The 22,628-nt window shown below is 37.3% G+C and overlaps 1 protein-coding gene across 1 annotated transcript in view; it reads right to left on the bottom strand.

The window, feature by feature from the left end:
• LOC135461631 (eukaryotic elongation factor 2 kinase-like) overlaps positions 1-20,568 on the bottom strand; it is a 32,049-nt gene extending 11,481 nt beyond the window's left edge. Inside the window, exons 1-7 of the mRNA XM_064738812.1 lie at positions 20,486-20,568; positions 10,577-11,172; positions 10,084-10,121; positions 2,415-2,586; positions 1,640-1,786; positions 912-1,172; positions 182-445 (exon numbers count right to left, since the gene is read on the bottom strand). Coding sequence (XP_064594882.1) covers positions 182-445; positions 912-1,172; positions 1,640-1,786; positions 2,415-2,586; positions 10,084-10,121; positions 10,577-10,963 — 1,269 coding nt within the window. The 5' untranslated portion in view covers positions 10,964-11,172; positions 20,486-20,568. The remainder of the gene's footprint in view (positions 1-181; positions 446-911; positions 1,173-1,639; positions 1,787-2,414; positions 2,587-10,083; positions 10,122-10,576; positions 11,173-20,485) is intronic.
• Positions 20,569-22,628: the final 2,060 nt, after the last annotated feature.

Raw genomic sequence — 22,628 nt, 5'->3', positions numbered from 1 at the left:
TGCAGCATTACTCTTCTCAGGTCAGTTTCATGAAGCACACTTACTTAAGTAAGCCCTTAACTACTATGACAACGTACGTTGTAGAAATATAAGGTGCACTTAGCTAAGGACAACTTAACAGTAAGTATTTTTCATGAAAACAGCCCCTCTACTCCTCGACTCTCACACTCTAGCTACTCACCTCAGTCATAGACATGGAGTCCGACTCGCTCATAAACCTGGTACGCCTCACCCTGCCCATGAAGCCATCAGGGGACATGGGGTCATCCTCCGTGGTATCCTCCTCTGTCAGGGGACTTCCGATGTCTGGGGACCCGTTACCACTGCTGTTAGTGGAGACAGAGCGCTGCCTAGCCAGGAACTTTGTGAGATCAAACCTGTCAATAGGGGACGCACTCACGCACGTCTCCTCCTTACCACGCACCTCCGTGTGGTCAAAACTTTGCTGTAGATTTAAATAAATAGGCATCATTAGAGTTTTTAATCATACAGGAAAGTGTGGCATCACGGTGATAATAACTGTGGCAATTACCACAATATAGTAATTAGTATCTTTTTGTCATCAAAACTTTCATCCATTTCCAAACAGAAATACAACAATATAGACGTAAGCAGAAAGGATATGAGTTGTAAAACAATAAAACACTGCCATCGTAAGAGATGACTCTATATCTGACGGGGGTGTCACTGGGCCTTTGACATTTCATTATTTAATAGTTTTTAACGAAAATGAAGCAAACCTATATGGAAGATAATCATCAACGAACTAAACAAGGTTAAAGTTCAAATTATTTAAGCCTCAAAATAAATAACATCATATCAAGTAAGAAAAGCATTTTAAGAATATTTTCAATATTTATTTGTGGCCAAAAAGTTGGCAAAGACACAGACTAACTAAACCACTACCATACCTGTCTCTTGATGAACTTTTTCTGCGTGGCTACCTCTGATTTGGCCAAATCAAAGGGGGACAGATGCAGGCTGTGACAAATGTTGTTACAGACATGGGAGTGGAAGAAGAGAGCCATGCCCTTTGCTCCCAGATTGCCATCCCCGTACTCTGTACCATCAATGCTGTGAATCTGTGGGTCTGTATACAGATCCCCCACCCCCTGGATGTCCACCACGATCAGAGTGTGACCAGATCGTTCAAATGTGAAGTGACTCAGGGCCTGGAAAGAGATACAGAAAACGTAAACATGTGGCAAAGTGTAACCCAGATGTGAAAAGCAGCAGGTATTAAAACACTTCCCTAACTGCTTGTAATTTACATGTGCTAAAAAACTAATTCAGTCTACGGAAATGAGTTTTATAATTCTACTGTAAAATTTAAGTTGCATTAAGTCAAACATATTGTGATTGATACAGTCATGTGATAATATAATTTTCAGAAATACATCTATATTTTAAAATACAAATTAACTTATCTCTAAAAATTGAAAAGCATTTTGGTAAAATTTAAATTTCATATTTTCTTATTATCTCCTGATATAGCATACACCATATGAAAGCTCAAAACCTAATACCTAGTCCTTCTATCCAAACCTGAGGAGAAAACTGTAACTTCAGGGAAGATCATTCTGTCTAGTATACATTTGCAAGAATTCATGTCTCAATCTGTGTCTCAATCTTCAGTCACCTGTGGAGTATGTCTCAGGGTCTCCTCAACAAAGCCAGAGTTAGAGTTGTACTTGATGTAATCTCCAGACATGAAGTGCTCCAGATGGTAGAGAGGGGAGCCAGGTCTGTTTGTAAACTCCAGCACATACATCTGGAATATGTCCACCTACAACAACAACAACAAAACTCGGTTGACTGAGATTCACTTTAAACTTATTTTCTTTCTGCCTAATATTAATTAATGTAGCAAAATTTCATCCAATCAACATTGTAACACCTGCATTTACCATTTACCCATTTCATGCACATAAACATGCAAAGGAACTTTTGTGTCAATATCATAAATGCACAGATACACTTCTTCCATGAATGTTCCTAACTATCCGGTACCTTTATCAATGACATAATGAAGTGTGGGGATAACATCTTGTATTTACTCTGAAGCTTTGGAAGTTGTTATTAACGCTACGTGCCCCACCGCCTCCACTTCTAGAGACACTGAAAAAGCCACCTTGATTATTTGTTTATTTATTTATCTGATTGGTGTTTTACACCATACTAAAGAATATTTCACTTATATGACAGCGGCCAGCATTATGATGGGAGGGAACCGGGCAGGTCGCTGGCAGACCTTCTCACGTACTGCCACAGGGGAAGCCAGTATGAGCTGGACTTGAACTCACAGTCACCACATTGGTGAGTATAAATAGAAGGGTACATGTGCTTGAAACAGTTACTTTTGTTGTATCTTGGCCAACATTACACACCTAACCATGCCTTACAGATGTAACTACCTTTTTGGGTGGGTTGTGTCTGTTGTACTCCTCTGCCCATAACTTGGCATCCATCTGCAGACGGACGTCCTCAAAGTACACATTCCTATCCACCTCCTCTATGTAGTGTTTAGCCACATAGTTAGCTGCATGTTTCCAGTCATGAGAGTGCAAAAAGTTGGACAACTTCTTCCTGTTAAGATAATGCAAAAAGAGTTAAGTAACACTATGTTGGGGCGCAACATCAAATTTATTTTTGTCAATAATAATATCATTAGAAATGTCAATTTACCCTGCTAAGTTACACATTCTACTTTTTTCACGTGGACAGTTATTAGCTGTCCACATTGTCATCTACTTTCTTGTTTGCATGTGTGTTCCACAAGCGAACAATGCATTGTACGAATGTTTAGGAGCATCATTTGCATGTTACTTCATCGAGTAAATACCCTACATCAGTCATGGATTTCTCCTTTTAATTCTTTCAGAATAATTATTTAGATTTTTCAGAAAATATCCACCATGGCATTTAGTTAAGATTTAAATGGAACTCATATTAGTATTTAGCTGCACCAGCTCAAAAATTCTGAATTTCTTTCAGCAATACATCCCTTTAAAATGCTATGTCTTGTTCCTCCTATATTTTGTAATATGGTGAAACCCAAGCTGCCCTGGCTATTTCATCTGACCACCAATGATGTGACTAAAACTGCTACATGTTTTATAAATGAATGATGGGCATCAATGATAATATGACAATGTTATGTAAACAATAAGTGATGGACATTACCCATACAAGGCCATATTCAACAATTGTACTGATTTATATTACAAATTCCTTCCGAATTATATTCACAAAAATCTTAACATGCATGTATGTAAATACAATAACAGGATAGGCATGTTGACAACAGTTCCTGTGAAAACTGAACACATTGCATTTCATTTTTTGAATTATCCTTCATGATTTTACTCGTATTTAAGGATCTATTGCAATTTGCATAAATGTTGCATCATCAACTGACATCAGATTACGCTATATTAATCTGCCTATATATTCAATAGCTGTACTCCTGCATGTTCTTCTGTACAAATTATTAAGTACATGTGCATAGGGTTCCCTCTCAGCAATGGACAGAAGGCCGACACATGTTTCTGTAACATCTAGGTCTAAATGTCTTAAGTATGGGAGTCTCAACTCGCACAATGGGTTACTTTTCTCCACATTAAAGATATTCTGGGCCAAGCCATGTTTATTCAATTTCATGGACAAGTCAAAATTTGAAGTCAATTGGTTCTCATCCAATACAGATAAATGTATCTACTTTCTGTCAATTACAAGATTATCTTTCTCCTTGGAAGACAGCCTGCCTATATTATCCTGGACAGTCTGCCCTAGTAGGAACTACAGAGGTTAAGTGTAGCCTAAGGCAAGCAGGGCATATTACACAAGTCCTCCTTGTTCCTGTGAAATCCATCATGCACAAAACATGGAGTAAAATGTAAACCAACATGTGTAATGTCAAGTTTTCAATACTTGGTGATGTGGCTGTTCCTGCATTCACTGTAGCATATTCACTATACGATTAAGTTCATTAAGTTCGTGAAAGGTTCAAGTTATGTAACATGGATGTTAAAATTGAAAAGACTAGCAGGATCCTGGAGTCATCTGCTTTGGATTAGGATTTTCTTTCAGGTAAAACACATGCTCTATGAAGTTAACAGATATAAATGTATGTAAAATTTGGCTCAATCACCCATGCTCAGTCATGAATAAGCATATTTTTTTTAATACAGTATTTAAAATGAACACCCATTCTCCCTTTGTGACTGTAAAGGTTGAAAATATGATTATGGGATATTAACAGCCTATATTATTAGAATATTTTCAGTCACATGTATGATTATTAGACTATTTACAGCCTTTACAAGTAGGATATATTTAACCATGGCTGTATACACTACATACATGTAGAATGCCCTGTTCACAACTCTACTACTATTGGGATATTTATGGTATGTTTACTGTTCATCTGATTTAAGTTCAGGATCCCCCCAACCCCCCCTATCTTGTGGTTTCCACTTCCATCTGCCCTGGCCTTGTCATGGAGATCCCTACTCATCCATGAGGTCTAATACTGAAGACTACAGCCTTTACCTCTCTGCTGTTTACCAGACCCACCACCCAATGTTAGCCCTCTAACCTCTATCCCTGGGGGTGCATGTTTGCTCTATTACCTCAGGTCACCCAACAGAATTAACCTCATGTGTCCACTGAGTATATGGTTGTACATGTAGGCTACATGGCAGCACAAAACCCAAACACTGACCTGTATCTTGTCATGTCATTTCAAGGAAATATTATTAAATAAGTTCAGAAAAATTGATCTGTAAACATGTTAGAGTGAAATAATGTCATAAGTTTCACCTCAAAAAGTTTGGAAAACAGTTTGGACAAAAAAGGACCGCCTCTACTGGATGAGGGGAGTAGGGGTCGAAAGCTGAAACTTGCCAGGTCTGTATCTTGTTTTGCTGAAGCCATGTATCAAGTTTCAATTCAACATAATTAACCATTTTTGGAAAAAGTTCAGAAAACTTATGAGACGATTGACAGATTGACAGTATAAATGGGGTCCAAATCTATAGTCCCCACACCCCTTCCCTGTAGAGGACTAATTAATGAACACCCATGTACATTTCTAGGCACACATCCAACATCAGAAATGACATTGTTAATGTAGGTGTGTGTTGGGCCATGGTAGTCTAATGGTATGACTTTATGCCATGGACACATCTGAAAGGTGAATGTTTGGGGTCAGTCACAGGCTAACAGTAAATCACCATGTGTATACACTGAGGTATATGCCAAACTGTATATCAGGAGGTGACAATTAGCATGTATTATTGTAAACAGATCCAAGAGTGTAAAGTTCCTGGATGACATGCTCAGCCTACATACCACCGACCTGACCCTCATACAGCCAGGGTCAGTTCACAGCAAAGATAAACACCCTCAACACTGACCAGATATTCCTAGCTGTCAATCACCCATCTTACTATTTTATTTCTAGACACAACTTGACAAAAGACAAAATTTACCAGGGCACATTTTTAACAGGTTGACAGAACAAAATCCCCCCTGCAACATCCTCTACAGACACCCATGAAAATCTTTCACCCACAGAAAAGCTAAAAATAAGACATCCCAAGGTCAGATTGACCCATACAGCTGTCCTTCAAAGACTGGAGGATATTCCTGCAATCCAGCCCCTGGTGAACTCGATGTTTACCATGCCTGCCAAGTCAAACCAACCCTGCACAATACAAGCTTTTATTTCCACTCAAACAAATGTCTGTGATTAACTGTCTTCATCAACTACTGCACTGGCTTGACTATAAACAGATACCATTCATGATACATACTGTACTTGTCAGAAATAATTACACCCAATTTAGCCTTTCAAACCAAAAACAGAATATTGACAACAGACAACGCTGGCCTGTGCATTCATTGCTGCCCAGGCTTGTGAAGGATACCATTCCTGCTTGACCAATAAACAGAGCTTTCCTCTTTCAGAAACTGGCCACTAAATATTAACAAGCCACTTATTTTTTATCTTGTACATGTACATTTATCTTTTATCATAAATGGCTAACTTATTTTCATTAACAGTCCTTGGGTCCTCAGACCTACATTGCACTTTACCTTAATCATCTGTTGAGAGGAACAGGGTGTGGCTATTATATGATGGCCACTTGATATTTTCAATGTGAGAATGTGAAAAAAACTTTAACCTATGGCCAAATGTAAAGAGTAGTGCCATAGCTGCTTAAATTCAACCCTGCATGCACTGATGTAGAAGGGAAATTTATTTCACTTCTACATCATAGCCATAGCGGTGTTTGTTGAGTAGCCCGATACGAGGGATTCGGGGAGGGGGGGGGGGATTTGAGGAGGTATGAAACAATGTTCAGCGGTATCCGATTACGCAACAAACACCAAGACAAAGGTGTTCAAGTCTATTCTACCCTCTAAAATCAAGAAAATGTGGCAAACACTGCACGTTTCATGCTGCCATTCTGTTTTACTCCCGACACAGATGTCATGCTTTTTAGACCAATCAATGGCAAGCTGAGGTCACAGTTGTTGACCTAGACACATCAAAGTTGCATATGTATGACACTGTATCTTATTGTTGCATGATGTAGAAACATAAAAGTTTACTGTACATGTATTATGGTGGCATACTGTTGAGCTCAGATTGGAACATCTTGAAACAAACGTTTCTTTTTCAATGTCATTGCATCTGGGTGTAAAAATATAAAAATGTAGAAACAAAAGCACTAGCTATAAACTGTGCAAAATAACACGTTCATCACTGAAAGAAATTCCGATAGCTCACCTTAATATACATCACGAAGCAAATCTAACAAGTAAACAAACTCAAATCTTTTATTTGTAGACATAAACAGCATGAAATGATATTACTCGGGGAGGTAAATGTACCCACTGGTGTACTGCATAACACACCTGATACTGTTTGAAAGGTCATCTCAATTTAGTACCTATATCTGCACACGGCCCGCAACTAACAGCGGGGTAGAATATTGTATTACCTTCACAAGATAAAAAGAACATCTTCGTAAAATTTATGGATCACATTAATATGCACTTGCCTGTGTGTGTACAAAATGCAACAAACCATTTCACTTGCCTTGCTTTTAAATAGGTCAACAACAACTCAACACTATTGCTTGCATGGTGATTTTCGAGTTTTTATGTTAACACGCTGACATGAGATCATCTGATTTCCTGAGCACTCAGGTGATGGTATTGCTCTGACCTGGCCCAAGTGGTAATAAACTGCATTTTTATCTTTCACAGGCCTAACTGGCTCAAGTGATTTATAGTCCTTCTGTGATATATGACTGATGTAGCAGCCATCAATAGATTTACTGTACACAGCCATGACAGTCAAAGGGCAGCAGATGTTTTCAACTTTAACTAAACATACACGAACATGTTGTGCCAGTACATTTATCCAATATTTCACATCAATTCACTGATTTTTTGTTTGCCACATTTACTGCGAAAAGTATGAAAAAAATCCTATCACAAAAATGTGCCATCTGTTTAGCCATGTTATTATAATTATTTAAAGTAACAATCCACTGAATGGAATGCACAAATAAGCGAGTCTGTAAACTTATTGGTCAAGAGTCAAGGTTGCCAAAGTAGCCAGTGAGGGGCTCCCAAAAAAGCTAGTGAGGGGCTCACAAAGGAGCCAGTGAATCATAAATGCCATAAATCAGACGGGCTCCTCTTGCAAATTTTTACAATTATACATGTACACATACAGACCTTAAATGACCATAAATTTCGTCCATTACTAACTTTCCCATTTTCCCCCCTGATTCTGAGGTTTTCTTGATTTCAGAAAGGTGTTTTAAGGTTTGCTCGGAACATGGGGTGATATTCTGCTGGAAAATTGTAAGTTTCGGACCCAAAATAATATTTTGTGACATTTATTTGCCCCTAAAAATGCACTTTTGTGGATGAAATTTTAGGTGATTTAGGGTATATCTACACACATGCTACCTGCAGAGTCTGGACTTTGTGATCAATATATCCTCACAACACTCCAAGGGAGAAAACGACCATGTATTCTTGTTTACAGCCAGTGAGCCAGTATACTTTTGACCTACATGTGCATGTACTTTTACAGCAATGCATCAGAGATGATTCACATTCACGTCACAATTTGTAACAAAGTCAACTTTAAACCAGTTCGTTTACCAACACTCCAGCTCAGTGCACCATTAGCAGAATTGTTTTCAGCAACGTGTACCTGTGTTTTTCTAGTGTTATCTATGTCATGAATGTACACAAATAGTTTTCGCTTCTATCTGTGGATGCATCAATACGTCTCATCTTGGCATTGTTTTCACTTTGGCATCATGGTTTGTTCTGTGGCAAGCCTAACAGCATATTCCGTAGTTTTACTCCCTGCCATGCTTACCTGTAGACCTGCACAATTGTCAAACTTTTCAACCACTAAAGCAAATTTTTTCAATGGAAACTATGCATTCAATTATAATGAAAAGGGTGCTAAAAATGATTTGTTTGTGTTATTAAAGGAAAAGTTTCATAAAACTGTGCAAATTATTTCTCTACACCCCATAATTCTCTTGGAATATTTCAAAATATTGGTTGCAGAAGTGGTTGAAAAGGTTAAGAATTAAGGTACATGATCATGTACTGTAGCACATGCAGGTGACAGCTTCAATGTGTACACATATACGTTTGTATGTGCAAATCTTAAAGGTGCTACCATCATAATAATGCCTTTGTTCACATAAATGTAAGCTGGGGCAGATTTACAGGCTTAAACAGAGAATAATGGGTTGCCATAAATCAGGTGATGCAAAAGCTAATCTAAACCTTCACATGATTAAACACAATTAATCAAAGCCTTTGTCATTTGAATGCACACACCCAAACTATATCAACAAAGGAAACAATCTTTCACATCAGCTAATTAAGGTTATTATATCATAATATGGCCCAAGGTTAAATTCATTTTTACATACATACACATATGTATGTACATGTACGTAAATGCATTTGTTTTGTTAAACGATAGTTTATTGACCCTATCTTAACATAGTTATAAAACTAAATGCCCCTGTACATGTACCCTAGCAGATTCTCCCATACACAAGCCTGCTGGTTAATTGAAAACATAAACATGTCAGATGATAGCGGACAAAGACTTCCCCGTGGGAATGAACGTGAGACGATTTTAGATTTACCAGAGATAAATGTCCCCTAACATGTACAAGTAAAATGATGTTTTGGCATCATCACTTTTAGATTTTACAATGGCTATATACATTTTCATATAACATTAACAACTGACATGTTGAATATTGAATGTAAGTTACAGTTACATGTACATGATTACGCTGTCCTGGATACACCATAGCTGCATATATTATAACGTGCAGTTCTTCATAGCCTTATCCAGTTTCTAGAGGTTCTTAGGAAACACCATTCAATGGTTTCTCTGCAGGGTCATGTACAGCACCCATCCATCCTTGCACTGTTCATACTGCATATTTCAATCCTACCTAAGACAAGTGGCCCGAACATGGGTTCAATCCCGGCCTTGGACACGGAATTTGTAGATTCTCTAGTCCCGCTGTTAATGAGGCCTTGGTGACAATAAGCAGTCGATGCTGATAATTTGGCCATTAGCTTAGTTTAACATTAGCGGACAGCTGGTCTTCCATTAATAGCGTGTACACATATGTATGTCATACATGGCAAAGTTTGTCAGTAACTTGCCAAGGGTCGGTGGTTTACCCCAACCAGAAAAATGACTGCCATAGTCCAGGTGAAAAATTCTTATGTATGGCATTAAACAACAAATAAACAAATAGACGTACTCTAATTCAATTTCGTCAGCTTTTAGGTAGCTTCAGACTGCACATGTGCATAAAATGCGATGAGCAACTTGCAACTCATGGAAGGATACCTGACCAGGTCATATAGGCTAAATGCCAGCTTTACCAGGCACAACACGACATGCAAACAACACAGGTATAAAAAATATCTCACTTGAAAACAATTCAACCAATATCTATAGTGTAACAGTTAGCATGCATACATGAAAATGTGTACACTTACATTCTAAAGCACTGCCTCATTGCCCCCCGGTTAAAAGCCTGGAATGCAAAATCATCTTAGGTACATATATACATGTAACACAATGTGGTCATGAACAGATTTTCACAAAAACAGGTGGAGGTTGAGTTACACGAAAAATTATGCCAGTGCCAAAACCGACTAAAATTTCTATTATTCTGATCACTAAATTTCATTCATATCTCAAAATATAGTGCTTTTGAGTCAAAAAATCAATTTAAAAAGGTACAAAAGCATCACTATGGTCAGATAACTTTGACCCAACATTTGACTGATTCACCCACTAAATTTAACTGCTTCAAAAGAGAGCTATAATTTCAAAAGAAACTTGTTAAGTGTGTATCATTTACTTCAATGCTTTCGATTTTCCAATACATCTTTTGGCTACAACCTCTCAACTCCAACCTTACACCTCTCATAGTTTTAAATTCAGACAAAACCGTTATCAATTAATGCAAAAACCTGAATTTCGCACTTTTTCTTCCATCTTGACGACCACCTCATCCTTGGTCCAGACCTTCTTTAGGGCGTTGTACCTGTGTCTGATAACCTTCTCTGCCGGCAAATTCTCGATGTGGAACACCGACCATGGGTCTTCCATGTTGCGCGCTCGTCGGATTGCGGAAAACCAGTGTTTCTTGTGGATGTTTAGGTTGGGCATTTTTTCTGCAGCAGCCAGTGCCTTTGAGAGTCTCCTCTGTCGCAGGGACATGAGCATCTTCGGTTTCTGCTCAACTTTGTCACTGTCACTGTCACTGCGCTCTGACGACTCGTGTTCATTGTCGTCATCATCATTAAGATCTGTGATAGGGAACAATATGATGTCATCATCACTGTCACTGTTTGTCGACATCTTGCTCATCTTGGCTTTCCTCCAATTTTCAAGCTGGATGTTCTTTTGACGTTTCTTCCTTTCCTTTCTTTTCTCCTTAATTTGGTCTCAGAATCAACTGTCTTTCTGGAAAGACACTCTGATTCGATGTAACCACGAAGGAACAATAACCACTCTGTTATGGGTCAAGTCAATGAAACCCTTTCACTAGCAGCGATATAAGAAACCCAGAATTGAATCTGCAAAGACAAAAATAATGAAATGACATTAACCTCTCTTGAAACACTATAATAACCTCCCTTGGCTACTTACCTCCCTTGACTTTCGCTCTCTGGTCAAAAAACACAGCTATCCACAAATTAAGATAATGCAGTCATGTTACATGTACCTACATTTATACTATATGTACATATATGTAGCTATACCTTCTCCATGATAATTGTGGCAGAATCATACTACAGGCACATGTATCGATCAGTTGTAATTAAATCACAGGAGATGAACGTACACGTAATACACCTCTGCATACAGTATACTGAAACCAAATACATGTAAATGAATATTTTGTGGTCAGAGGTCAGCTAGAGCTTAAATCATTTCACACTGCAATCAACTGCTAAATTTATTGCTACTGTATTACAATGAAATGGGCAAAACAAGCATACATGTTGGTCTCCTAATTTCTGCGAACAATCATCTCAAACTATAATCATTTTGCACTGAACCCTTACTGTGAAAGCAACTGTCAAATAGGCATCAAAGTAGAATCATCAATAACTTGCCTGCAACATGTGCATGTAAACCTCATATTCACTGACAGGACTTTCATGCTTGCTGGCTGCAATAATGCTCCCATATAGGTGATATCTGGTTCAGACAGTAAACATGACAAAAGAAGAGTGATCATGCACTGATTCCTTTCACAAGAGCCGAGCCAGGCACTTTAGAATCCAAAACCTCGTCTGTTAATTTAAACCTGATTTACACCTGCCTGACGAGTTTCCACAGAAGTCTGGTAGTGGTTCTCAAGTTTGCCTATGTGAATGCGGTATTTCACCTGAGCCCCTGCCCTGTTGACATGGAGCTCTATTCAAATGGAGGAGCCTACTAGAGCAGGCCAAATCCGGGCTACAGAGGACGTAAGAGCTTCTATCAGGCAAACCAATTCTGGACATATTTAACAATATCATACCAGTAAAAAAAATTACAAAACTCTTAAGTGTTCATGTACCTGTGCTTTTCAGAAGCTTAAGAAAAATACATGTACATTTGTACAACCGAATCTGTGATCAATTTTCACTTACATTTAATACCTTGCCTATACTTATTATAATGCAATTATGAAATACATTTAATTTCCACATCACCCTGGGTATTGCCTACTTCCAGTTCTGGTTTGCCCTTCTTCACCAACATGCACAAACTGCTTACAAAACTATCTATTCTTTCTTTCTTTTAAATGCAGACTATGCATAAATCAAGTGATATTAACAGAATGAAAACATATATATGTCATAATAAACCAAGTAGTTTTTGCTTTTACCCTGAATGATGAATGGAAGTTTGTGTACAAATGACAGCGATTGCACATGTGCTCGACACTAGGTATCACCTGTCATTCTACCCTATACCGCCTAACTGTACACTAACTCACGGCAGATTTCACTTGACTGTGAAAAAGGAGCAGGGCCTGTAAATAACGCACATGCTGCGCTGAAGATTTATGTTTAACCAAGATTACCCAGTGTCACGTAAAAATAGCTGGTGAACACATTTTTTTCTCCTCTTTTCGCCTGGACAATAAGGAAGTTTTTGCATTGAAAGCACAAATATCCCTGCTAAGGCATTTAAAAACACAGTCTTGAGCTATAAGCTTGAAAAGCTGTATGATGGCATCATACTGACCTTGACATATCGTCCCACATGGCTGGACAGATAAAAATGTGGGTCAGGTCTGGAGAACTGGACCAAGGGATAATAACAAGGCCCTTCCAGGTGAACTACTCAGCCCACGTAGTCGGTCACAGGTGCTGCTCAGCATAACAACAACAAGTACCCCTAGTGATCCATTTATACCAACTGAGTCAATCTAGATAATACCTCATCTAGGCCAAATCAAGCTGAGCGACATTTATTCGGCCAACTTCAATGTCAGTAATCTTTGTAATAAACGTCAATAATCCCTCGATCTCAGTTATTTTTAAGGTTGAACCGCTCAGACAACTGTCAACTTTACAGTAATTATTATGCTGTCCATCCAGCACTAGCTAACAGCCAACAGGCCAGGAAGTTACAAATACATGTACTCATGCACTTTACAGCTACATGTTATACATGTAAAAATGATGTAGCATAAGTAGTGTGCCCTATTAAGTGCAATACGGTCAATGGCCCAGGAACAACAACAGGCAGGGAAATGATTCAAATCTCCTAGCCAGGTGCTTGTCATTAAGCATAGTGGATATGTGGCGTGACTTATTTTACATATGAAGGTCACGCCAGTTTAAATGTTAGTTTCAAATGCACAAAAAAACTTTTTAGAGGAGGGTATAAAAGTAAAAATAAACCTGAAAATTCATCTAATTTATGTGAAATACATACTGACTGGTCCAAGCAATTTTTCCAGATATAGAGAAAGCCCTTTCTATGTGATCGGAAAGCCTTGCAGAAATAGAAAATCAGCCATTAACCGTAACATTGGACAAATTAAAAAGCTGGATTTTCAATTTCATTTTTCTTCCATTTATGGATTGTTGACTCGCCCTTAAAACACACAATGAAAATGGTGTTGCCTAACAGCACCTAAATCTTAAAATTAGTGAGGTGATCAATCTCAGTCATTACAACTCACCTTAAATTAGCCTCATAAACTTAACACTCGTAATCATAATTAATATGATAATGGATGTACATGTAATCTGCAGAATTTATGATATCAATTCATTGCATGCAGGGCGAGCAGTGCACCAATATTGAGAATAACTCAGCCTGTATGTACATCAGAGTGAATCAGTCTTAATGTGACTGAACTGGGAAGGCTTGATACAGCTAATAAATATACATTAAATCTGTTGAACATGCGATATTCCCCTCCTTGGATGCAATATGTTGACTGTACACAAAGTTTGATAAGAATTTGGCCAAGACAATGTAGATGGGAACAAAGCCAGATGGACCTCAATGATAAGGTTAACAAAACAAATGGACAAGCAGGATGCTCATTAGGCTACATACACTATACCGTATTTTCACTTCACCAACTACATGTAAATGCTGGCAAGGGGATAATGAAAACTGAAATGTGCCTTTTTTTCAACAGGTATAAATTCACTGAAAGTAAAATATCTTTCATTCATGTACATGTATATATATATGCAAATGACTTTCGTCATACTTCAAAATAGCCTAAAATATAAATATTCTGAAAGTGACTTGAAGGTAGAAGGTAGAGCACAAATCTGCTGCATAGCATAAAAAGCCATTTTTAAATCAGAACATGAAAAAAATATACATGGATGAAGGAATTTCCATGCTAACGCATCATCATCAATTGAAAATATTCCCCCCTGCCCATCTACTGCCTATAAAATTGTAACAAATATGTGGCTTTACTTTTAAAGTTAGTTAGTTGTTTGTATGACATGTACCAATGTACATTAGGTTCCACAAGTCTGATTTCACCAAATAAATATAGTTTTACTCACAAAAAATCAGCCCTATTTACTGAGTACAGAAAAATGTACTTTTTTTACATACATGTGCTTCAAAGGCATGCTAGTCTCTGCAGCTACATGTACATGTCGGCCTGGAAGAACAAAGAAAACTGCATTCTGTCACTCCACTCAGTCTTCGCGCTGGACAGCGTACTGACTGCTGATGACTTTAGAGGACAGGATATGAGCTGCACATTCCATGATTCATTCCATATATATGGTTACAAGGATGTTTAGGAAACATACTTCCATGAAGATGCCCTGCATCCAAACATATATGGCTTTTGTGAATGTATGTGTACATGCACATCTAGCACTGTTATCTTTTCTTTCAAATCTGAGCACTGTTTTGACACTACAGTCCACATATGCAGATACACATGTACTCACATGCATTCCAAAGTAGTGAATTTACTATGTACTGGTACATGCGTTTAGTACATATACATGTATGCATGCACATTATTTATTTGTTTGTTGTTTTCTTGGGCACTCAAGAATATTTCAACAGTTATTTGATAATCTTGCAGAAGATGAAAATAATGATGAAAAAGCCACTAAATGATACTCTTCTGGATGAAGCCAGGTATCATGTTCCAACTTAATACATGTACCTCAAACCATTTTGATCAAAAATGTCGAGAAAACTGTTTGGTGACAGGCTGACAGATGAACAGATGAGGAGTAAACCTATAGTCCTCTCACAACCCCACACCCTCAATCTCACTATTGGAAGTGGACTAAAAAAATAATACATGATCATCTGTATTACTGTAATTCTTCAATCTTTTCGTATGCTGGCAAATTGTTTATTCAAGCACATTCTGACGGCATTATCCTGTGAAGACTTCTAAAATTGACAAATCCAACCAATGTATTTTTGCATCCAAAATCAAATTAAAAACATTTGTAATTTGCAGTGAATGGTGCTCTTTCATATATGATGAATTTGGGTACATCGAATACAAGAGCTTGAACTACATGTACCAAGTTCTGTCTATCAGACAGCATTTCACTTAGAAATCTTTTTGTAATTCAGTCCATAATGAGGCAGTGCAATTTTTTCAAATGAGTACATGCTGCATGTACATGCAGACAAATAACAATCACTGACTACTTTTTCCAACATTTGTTATCATATTAAAAGGTTTTCAGTGTTTATTTTTATGGCAATATATGCACGAATCGGCTCATCCATTTAGGCATATACATGTGCACTTATGGCCTTAGACATGTTTATTGTGAGAAAGAAAAGTAATTTAAAAAAGGTAGATATTTGTTAACATATGTTTTACATATAATAACAGAGAAAAACAAGTCTACTGTGCCAGCTGCAGATGTCAGACATGCGCATATCCGCAAGCCTATGTATGTCACTGAACTGAACTGAATAAACACCTCTCTACCAGGTCAGGTGAGCCTTTGTCACCTCCGACAAATTTGAGATCAACATCTCTTGTGGGCCTGGATCTAATTTATATGCAAAACCCAATTTTGTTATTGATTTTAAGGTAGGGAGAAAATCTGAAGTGAACAACAGTTGTCAGATTTCCTATATTACCATGCACACAGATAAGACTGATAAATAAGATGTCCATGTCAAAGCAAAAATCCAGCAGACTTAAATAAACTTAAATTACCACAATATGTCCTTAACTTCTTCAACTTCATACATGTACCTCAAACATGAATAAATAAGGTCCAGATAACACATAGCCAATAACACGAAAACCATAGCCAAAACTACTTTTTCGTTTAGATTTTTTGAGTGAAGTCATTTGCTTAAATACTACATTGAGCTTTTACCCATGTACATATAGGTGTCAATGATCTCACTGATTTTTTTTTTTTTTTCATCATAAATAATGTAATTACTGTTGGCATAAACTAGCAGCTGATTTTTGTATATTAGTGTACTTTACACTGGTAAAAGTCCCAAAAATCTCTTCGAAAGGGGAAAAAAATTAGCATAAGATAGCAATACGGTAAATACAGCCCACAACAGAATTCAAGCATTTAACCGCATTTATTCAGTCAAAATAAACTCGTCAAAAAACAAAAATTAATAAATAAAAAAAAAACAAAAAAGTTTTGTGCTATTGTTTGAAATGGTTCAACTGATGCCTCCATTTTGTTTTGTTATTGTCTTTTTCTTGCCTTTTTTAAACTTTATATCACCCACATCCAAAACACTGTAAATATGTACATGTAAAAAACAACCATTTCTGTCAAACAAGTCTGAATATTTTATACATGTACCAAGATAAAGTGAAACAAGTTAAATACAGATATACATATACAGTAGGTGTTCATTTCAGTTCAACACTGCAACTTCTTCACATGGATTAACAAATTTTCCAACTGATATCAGCATTACTGCTTTATGTGAGGACATGCAAAGTTCGTTAAAAACTTAATTGAGAATTCACAAAATATAAATTTATGAATGAATGTCTGTTCAATATTCATGTTGTGAATATATAACTGTGGTCAACATTCTGGACAATCAATGAGTAATTAACTTAATGCAAAAGCAATTAACGGTCATCATGTCTGAAAGCTGTTTTCTATACACCAGACAGAACCTTGATGTCAAACAATGGTTAAAGTGCACATGTACTGGTAAGTGAAGTTCAACTGGTGTAAAGATCAAACTTCACCAGATGTCTAACTGTCAGGTACATGTAGGTGTTAAGCATTAGTTACCCATGCTGGGATCACCACAGCTTTGGTCTTTAATTAGAGCGTTCACCCATCCCTTCATTAATCTCATGAAATTACTAATGTACAATTACTTCTAAACAGTGGTGCCTTAAAAGCTTACCATTAGATACTGTAATAGGGATATGCATAACAGATACCGGTACGCAAAATCTGAAGCATGTTAATTCTTCTAGGTTTAAGTATTAAGCACAAGTATTTCTTTCACAGTAGACTATACCTCATAACATGCATGTTGTGCTGACCTAAACTGACAGACTTCAGGTTCAAAGCCAATGCAATGTACATAAATGTGTAACTTGATGCTATTCTTCCGTTAACCTTATTTATGTATTCCTTACTTTTAAACAACTCACCTAAGACAATAGAATCTCCCTGAATTACGTGATGCAGACAAAGATGATAAGGCAATTTTAAGATAATACCATGCTTCAAACTTTTTGACAAAAAATACATTCAATTCAATAAATATTTACTAAATTTACACATGCAAATTAATGATTGTTGTATGAAAATTCTGATTTTCTGAAAAAATGATTAGATGCTTATCAAATATGTAAGCGAAAAGTTCTCAAACATTCTCTTTGTAAATTTGTAATTTCTTACAATTTATGTCAGCTACTTGTAGTAGCCACTAGCAAATTTAAGCAAAATACATACAATACTTTTTCACACATCTAAAAATTATTCATTTGCTGTGAACAGCTGCACTTGGTTAATTTAACAACTGCACTGAAACAGGATGTTCCGTATTCATTTGAAGAAAGCCTGAAAAACCTCTGCATGATGAACCCTAAAAGTGGGTCAGTAACATGGTTACAGGCCTTATGCACATGCACCAACGCACCTGCCTACCAGGCCTATAACACGTACACCAAACAGGCAAAACAATCTGGGATTGCGAAAGGCCAGACAGACAGACAACAAAACCAGTCAACTGTAACAAGTGTTTCAAACAATTATAAAACAGCAACAAAACATAATTTTTACGCAATAAAGTTATACCTAGCAGAACACATTCTGGAGGTTGGAACAGAACACAAGAGCCACTGTTACTGTCACACTGTACATACCTTTCAGAGAAAGTTAATATGAATGATAGAGAACTAGGGTCAGGCTGTTACCTTACAGCCAGGTCCTCGGGGTATTGACCTCTTCCTAACTAAATGGTCAAGAGGTTAGAGTTATAATGTACACTGAACTAGGTCATAACTTTGTACAGATGCATAGTAGGATCATACATCACATGCACATGTGTACAAGTGCAACAAATGTCACTCTCAAATTCACAGTGAAGTATGTTTTCATTCAGTAAATATGTAGGCATGGAGAATATATATATATAGTGAACAGCAGCTGTAGACATATTTGATTTTAAATTGTATATTTTAGATTTTGTGTGTTCCTTCATTTGTTAATGATCATCAAATAAAGGTCCACAGTCCTAAGCTTACAGACATTATGCCAAACTTTACCCCCCCACCCCAACAAAAAAAAACGTTCCCTTTTGGTCCATGTTCTTAACTATATTTCCAAATGACACCTCTATATTTCAGGTATATTTTCTACCCATGGATATGCTGGAAGTCTATATTATTGCAAGGAAAACGAAGTAAGAACACTTTTTCTCATTCATAGTTTTAAAGTCCGTAAGCTCTGTTTTGTTGCCAAGAACCCACGGATTCAGGTTTATCTCTTGTAGTATATGATCTCAATGTGGTATGGAATTAAGGGTGGATATTAGGAAATTAACAGCATGTAGTCTATTCGCAGAGACAGTAGTGTAGGCTATGTTACTGTGTGGAGTTTGTTCTAACCGCTTAATAATTATGTCGTCACCTGAGGTAACGAGTTCTTAGGGTCAGAACTGGGCTTATGGAGTTTAACATTTTGAATTAGATAAAGTATTCTAACTACCTTTTCCTTGTTCAACATGTAAAGTGTAGAGCTTCAGGTATTACATGTCACTGGCTAAAGGCAGTTTTGGTAGCGCGTATGACTGAGTTTACAGACACCTTAATATAGTTGACTATCTAAAAGACATAGACTATAGCCGAGAAATCTTAGCTGTGACACTTTTGACATTTGAACCTGTTGTCATGTGTGAAAACACTTTAAAGAGGAGTATAAATTTGAGGCTGCTGCAGAAAAAATTGGTTATTTAACTATTAAAATGAAAAGCTTGTTTGGTGTTTATGGACAACACTGCATTAGACCTTATGTTTGGGGTGACAAATACATGTGTTAGCTTAATGAATTAGACGTCATTCATGTGTTATCATAATGAATTAGAAGGTGTATGTTGTATGTGGTATTGTTAAAATATACAGCTTCCAATGGGATACCGGCAGAAGTTGGAAGTGGGACGTATTACGTCATTTCAGTGACGCTGGCCATTCCACTGCAGCGTCAACTGCGAGACGTCACAGTGGGTAGACCAAATATGTCACAGATGAAACCACAGCACATTACATGTTTCACGTCCCACAACAAAAGACTTGTGACCTGCCTAATCCACACTAGCTCCACCTTTTGTGAGAGAAAGTCTGCCGATACCCCATTAATTAGGCTGTACATGTACAGTACATGTGCATGCAAGTTTTTAATCTATTTTACATGTACATTTATCATATTCCACTATTGATAAATTGAATTTTCTCCCGCTACAAAAACTCCTATGAACCCGAGGTTAGGAAATCATGTAAATGGCCTAATACAATAAGAAATGTAATGTCATTCTTACACGAATTTACAAATCATGAGTACCGGTAATCTAGCACGGTGAATGACAATTTAACATACTGTAGACAACTGAGTTTATAAAAATGGCCCACTGAAGGACTCTATGTTTAATGTTACTTCATGAAAACACGATGTATTTAATTGTTGTCATATATTTTTTCGAAGAGCATCGTCCCTTAACACTGAACTCGAAAGTGAAGACTCACTCGCCCACGCCAACGGTAAACCATACTGATGTCATTTGAAAACATTTGTCTGTCACCATAATTTATGCTAAAAACTTTTAAGACAGGTTAAATTACAGGCTTGTTTCGCCTTGCCTAACGCTATATATAGTTACACAATTTCTCTCTGCTAACCAGCAAACAGTACTTGCCTCATGAAGAGAACAGAGGCCTTGGAAACCATGCCGAACATGAATCCACCTCTTCCACGTTTCGCCATTCCTCCTTGTTTACGCCGACTGTGGGTAATGATGTCAGCGCGCATGCGCCTGATACCATAGGAGGTCTTCGGGCCACAACAATGGCCGGGTCACACATACCGTAAACTTCCATGAAAACTGTTTGTAGATGTTGAAATTTGGCAGGACCTATTTGGAAGGGCAGAACAACTTTTTCCTACGGATAATGTGTATTTATGCGCTCCAGAACACAAATGCTGTAAAATGTTGTACCTTAACTGAAGAACTGTAGCGACCGAGCACCTGTTAGCAGTTGAAGGTATTTTAGCCCAAAAATTCGATAAGATGAGGAAAAAGAAAAAAAAAGCTGAATGATTTATTAGTTGTAGCACAGACGTAACCTACTCTTCGTGTGGGCATATACCAGTAAACCTGCATTGTCTATGTTCTGTTAAGATACCGTAGGGCCTACAGGCCTACAATAAGAACGCATAAACTTATATGAAATGTGAAAATTGCATATGATGGGTGTTTCAGATTGAAATTTGATCCTCGAGACGTCCCATATTTTCCGATATAGGCCAATGTATATATATATATATATATATATATATATATATATATATATATATATATATATATATATATATATATATATATATATATATATATATATATATATATATATATGACGTTATGCCAAAGGTATAAATGCACTTTGACGATTGCGGCATTTCGACACGTGTGCATTTGTCCAAGGCGCATAGAGGCTGTGCGTTTCTATTCTCTATTAACATTCTAGATTGTATATGCTGAATGCTTAACAAAACTTCCATTATTTAGGTTTTTAGGTAAAAATCGATTTGTCAAACATGCAATTTTCAAGATATAAACGTGTACTGTAACTTACATGCACGTGGCCTTCACAATTAAAGGTATATTTCTATATATGGAGAGCTATACATGCACTCAAAAATAAACTGTTAATCTTAGCTGAAAGTCCGTTGCCTTCATATGAGTGATGGCAGAATGTATTCTGTTACTACTGTGTCATATTCCGCATATTATCCCGACAGTCTAATACATTCATTATGCCTTATACATATGTTTTTACTGATTTGATTTGTGTTTTACGCCATAGTCAATTAAGAATATTTTCAGGGGGCCTCCGTGCCTCGGTTGGTTAGCACGATAGCGCAGCGTAATTACCCAGGAGTCTCTCACCAATGCGGTCGCTGTGAGTTCAAGTCCAACTCATGCTGGTTTCATCTCCGGCCGTACGTGGGAAGGTCTTGCAGAAACCTGCGGATGGTCGTGGGTTTTCCCCCGGGCTCTGCCCGGTTTCCACCCACAATAATGCTGGCCGCCGTCGTATAAGTGAAATATTCTTGAGTACGGCGTAAAACACCAATCAAATAAATAAATAAATAAAAGAATATTTTACATAGGCCTCTATAATACTACGGACGTCCATCATCAAATGGGAGAAAACTGGACAAAGTCCGTGGAAACCCACGACCATCTGCAGAATATAATATTCCTGTTAAATTATAATAAAACCTTTGCGCTATATTTAACAGAATAGCGTGCTGCAATGACAAAATACATTCTTACTATAGCATCACTCAGACAACACTTTCTGATATATAAATTTAAAAGACTATTTTGTTTTCAGAATACTTATAGATGTACATCAGTCAAATAATGGGACGGACGCACGGACAGATCAGTTCAAACACTGATATATAAAGAAAAATACATACAGAAATGATCTGATTATGTGTTGTATATTGAAATTACTGTACATTAACTATAGAGTATCAATGACTTGCCCATCCGCTAGCTGCACACCCTTCGTTAGACGATAAATATAGGCCTGGGCCTACATACAGGCCTACGGGATGAAGGGCCTATATGATGCATTATATATTATACATGCTTCTGATGGTATCTCATTCATGCATGCTGAACGTTTTCTGTATATGTATATATTAATCTGTTTGAACACGGCTTATTGTATATACTACATATGGTATATAGCACGTGATACATGTAAATGATTCCGCAAATACACGTAGAGTGAACATGTCAGGCCCTGACGCACCTGACTGTGTTG

The sequence above is a fragment of the Liolophura sinensis genome, chromosome 1, assembly GCF_032854445.1.
Source record: "Liolophura sinensis isolate JHLJ2023 chromosome 1, CUHK_Ljap_v2, whole genome shotgun sequence".
NCBI lineage: Eukaryota > Metazoa > Mollusca > Polyplacophora > Chitonida > Chitonidae > Liolophura > Liolophura sinensis.
Note: the sequence above shows the minus strand (reverse complement) of the source record. Positions and strands in the feature narration are given on the sequence as shown.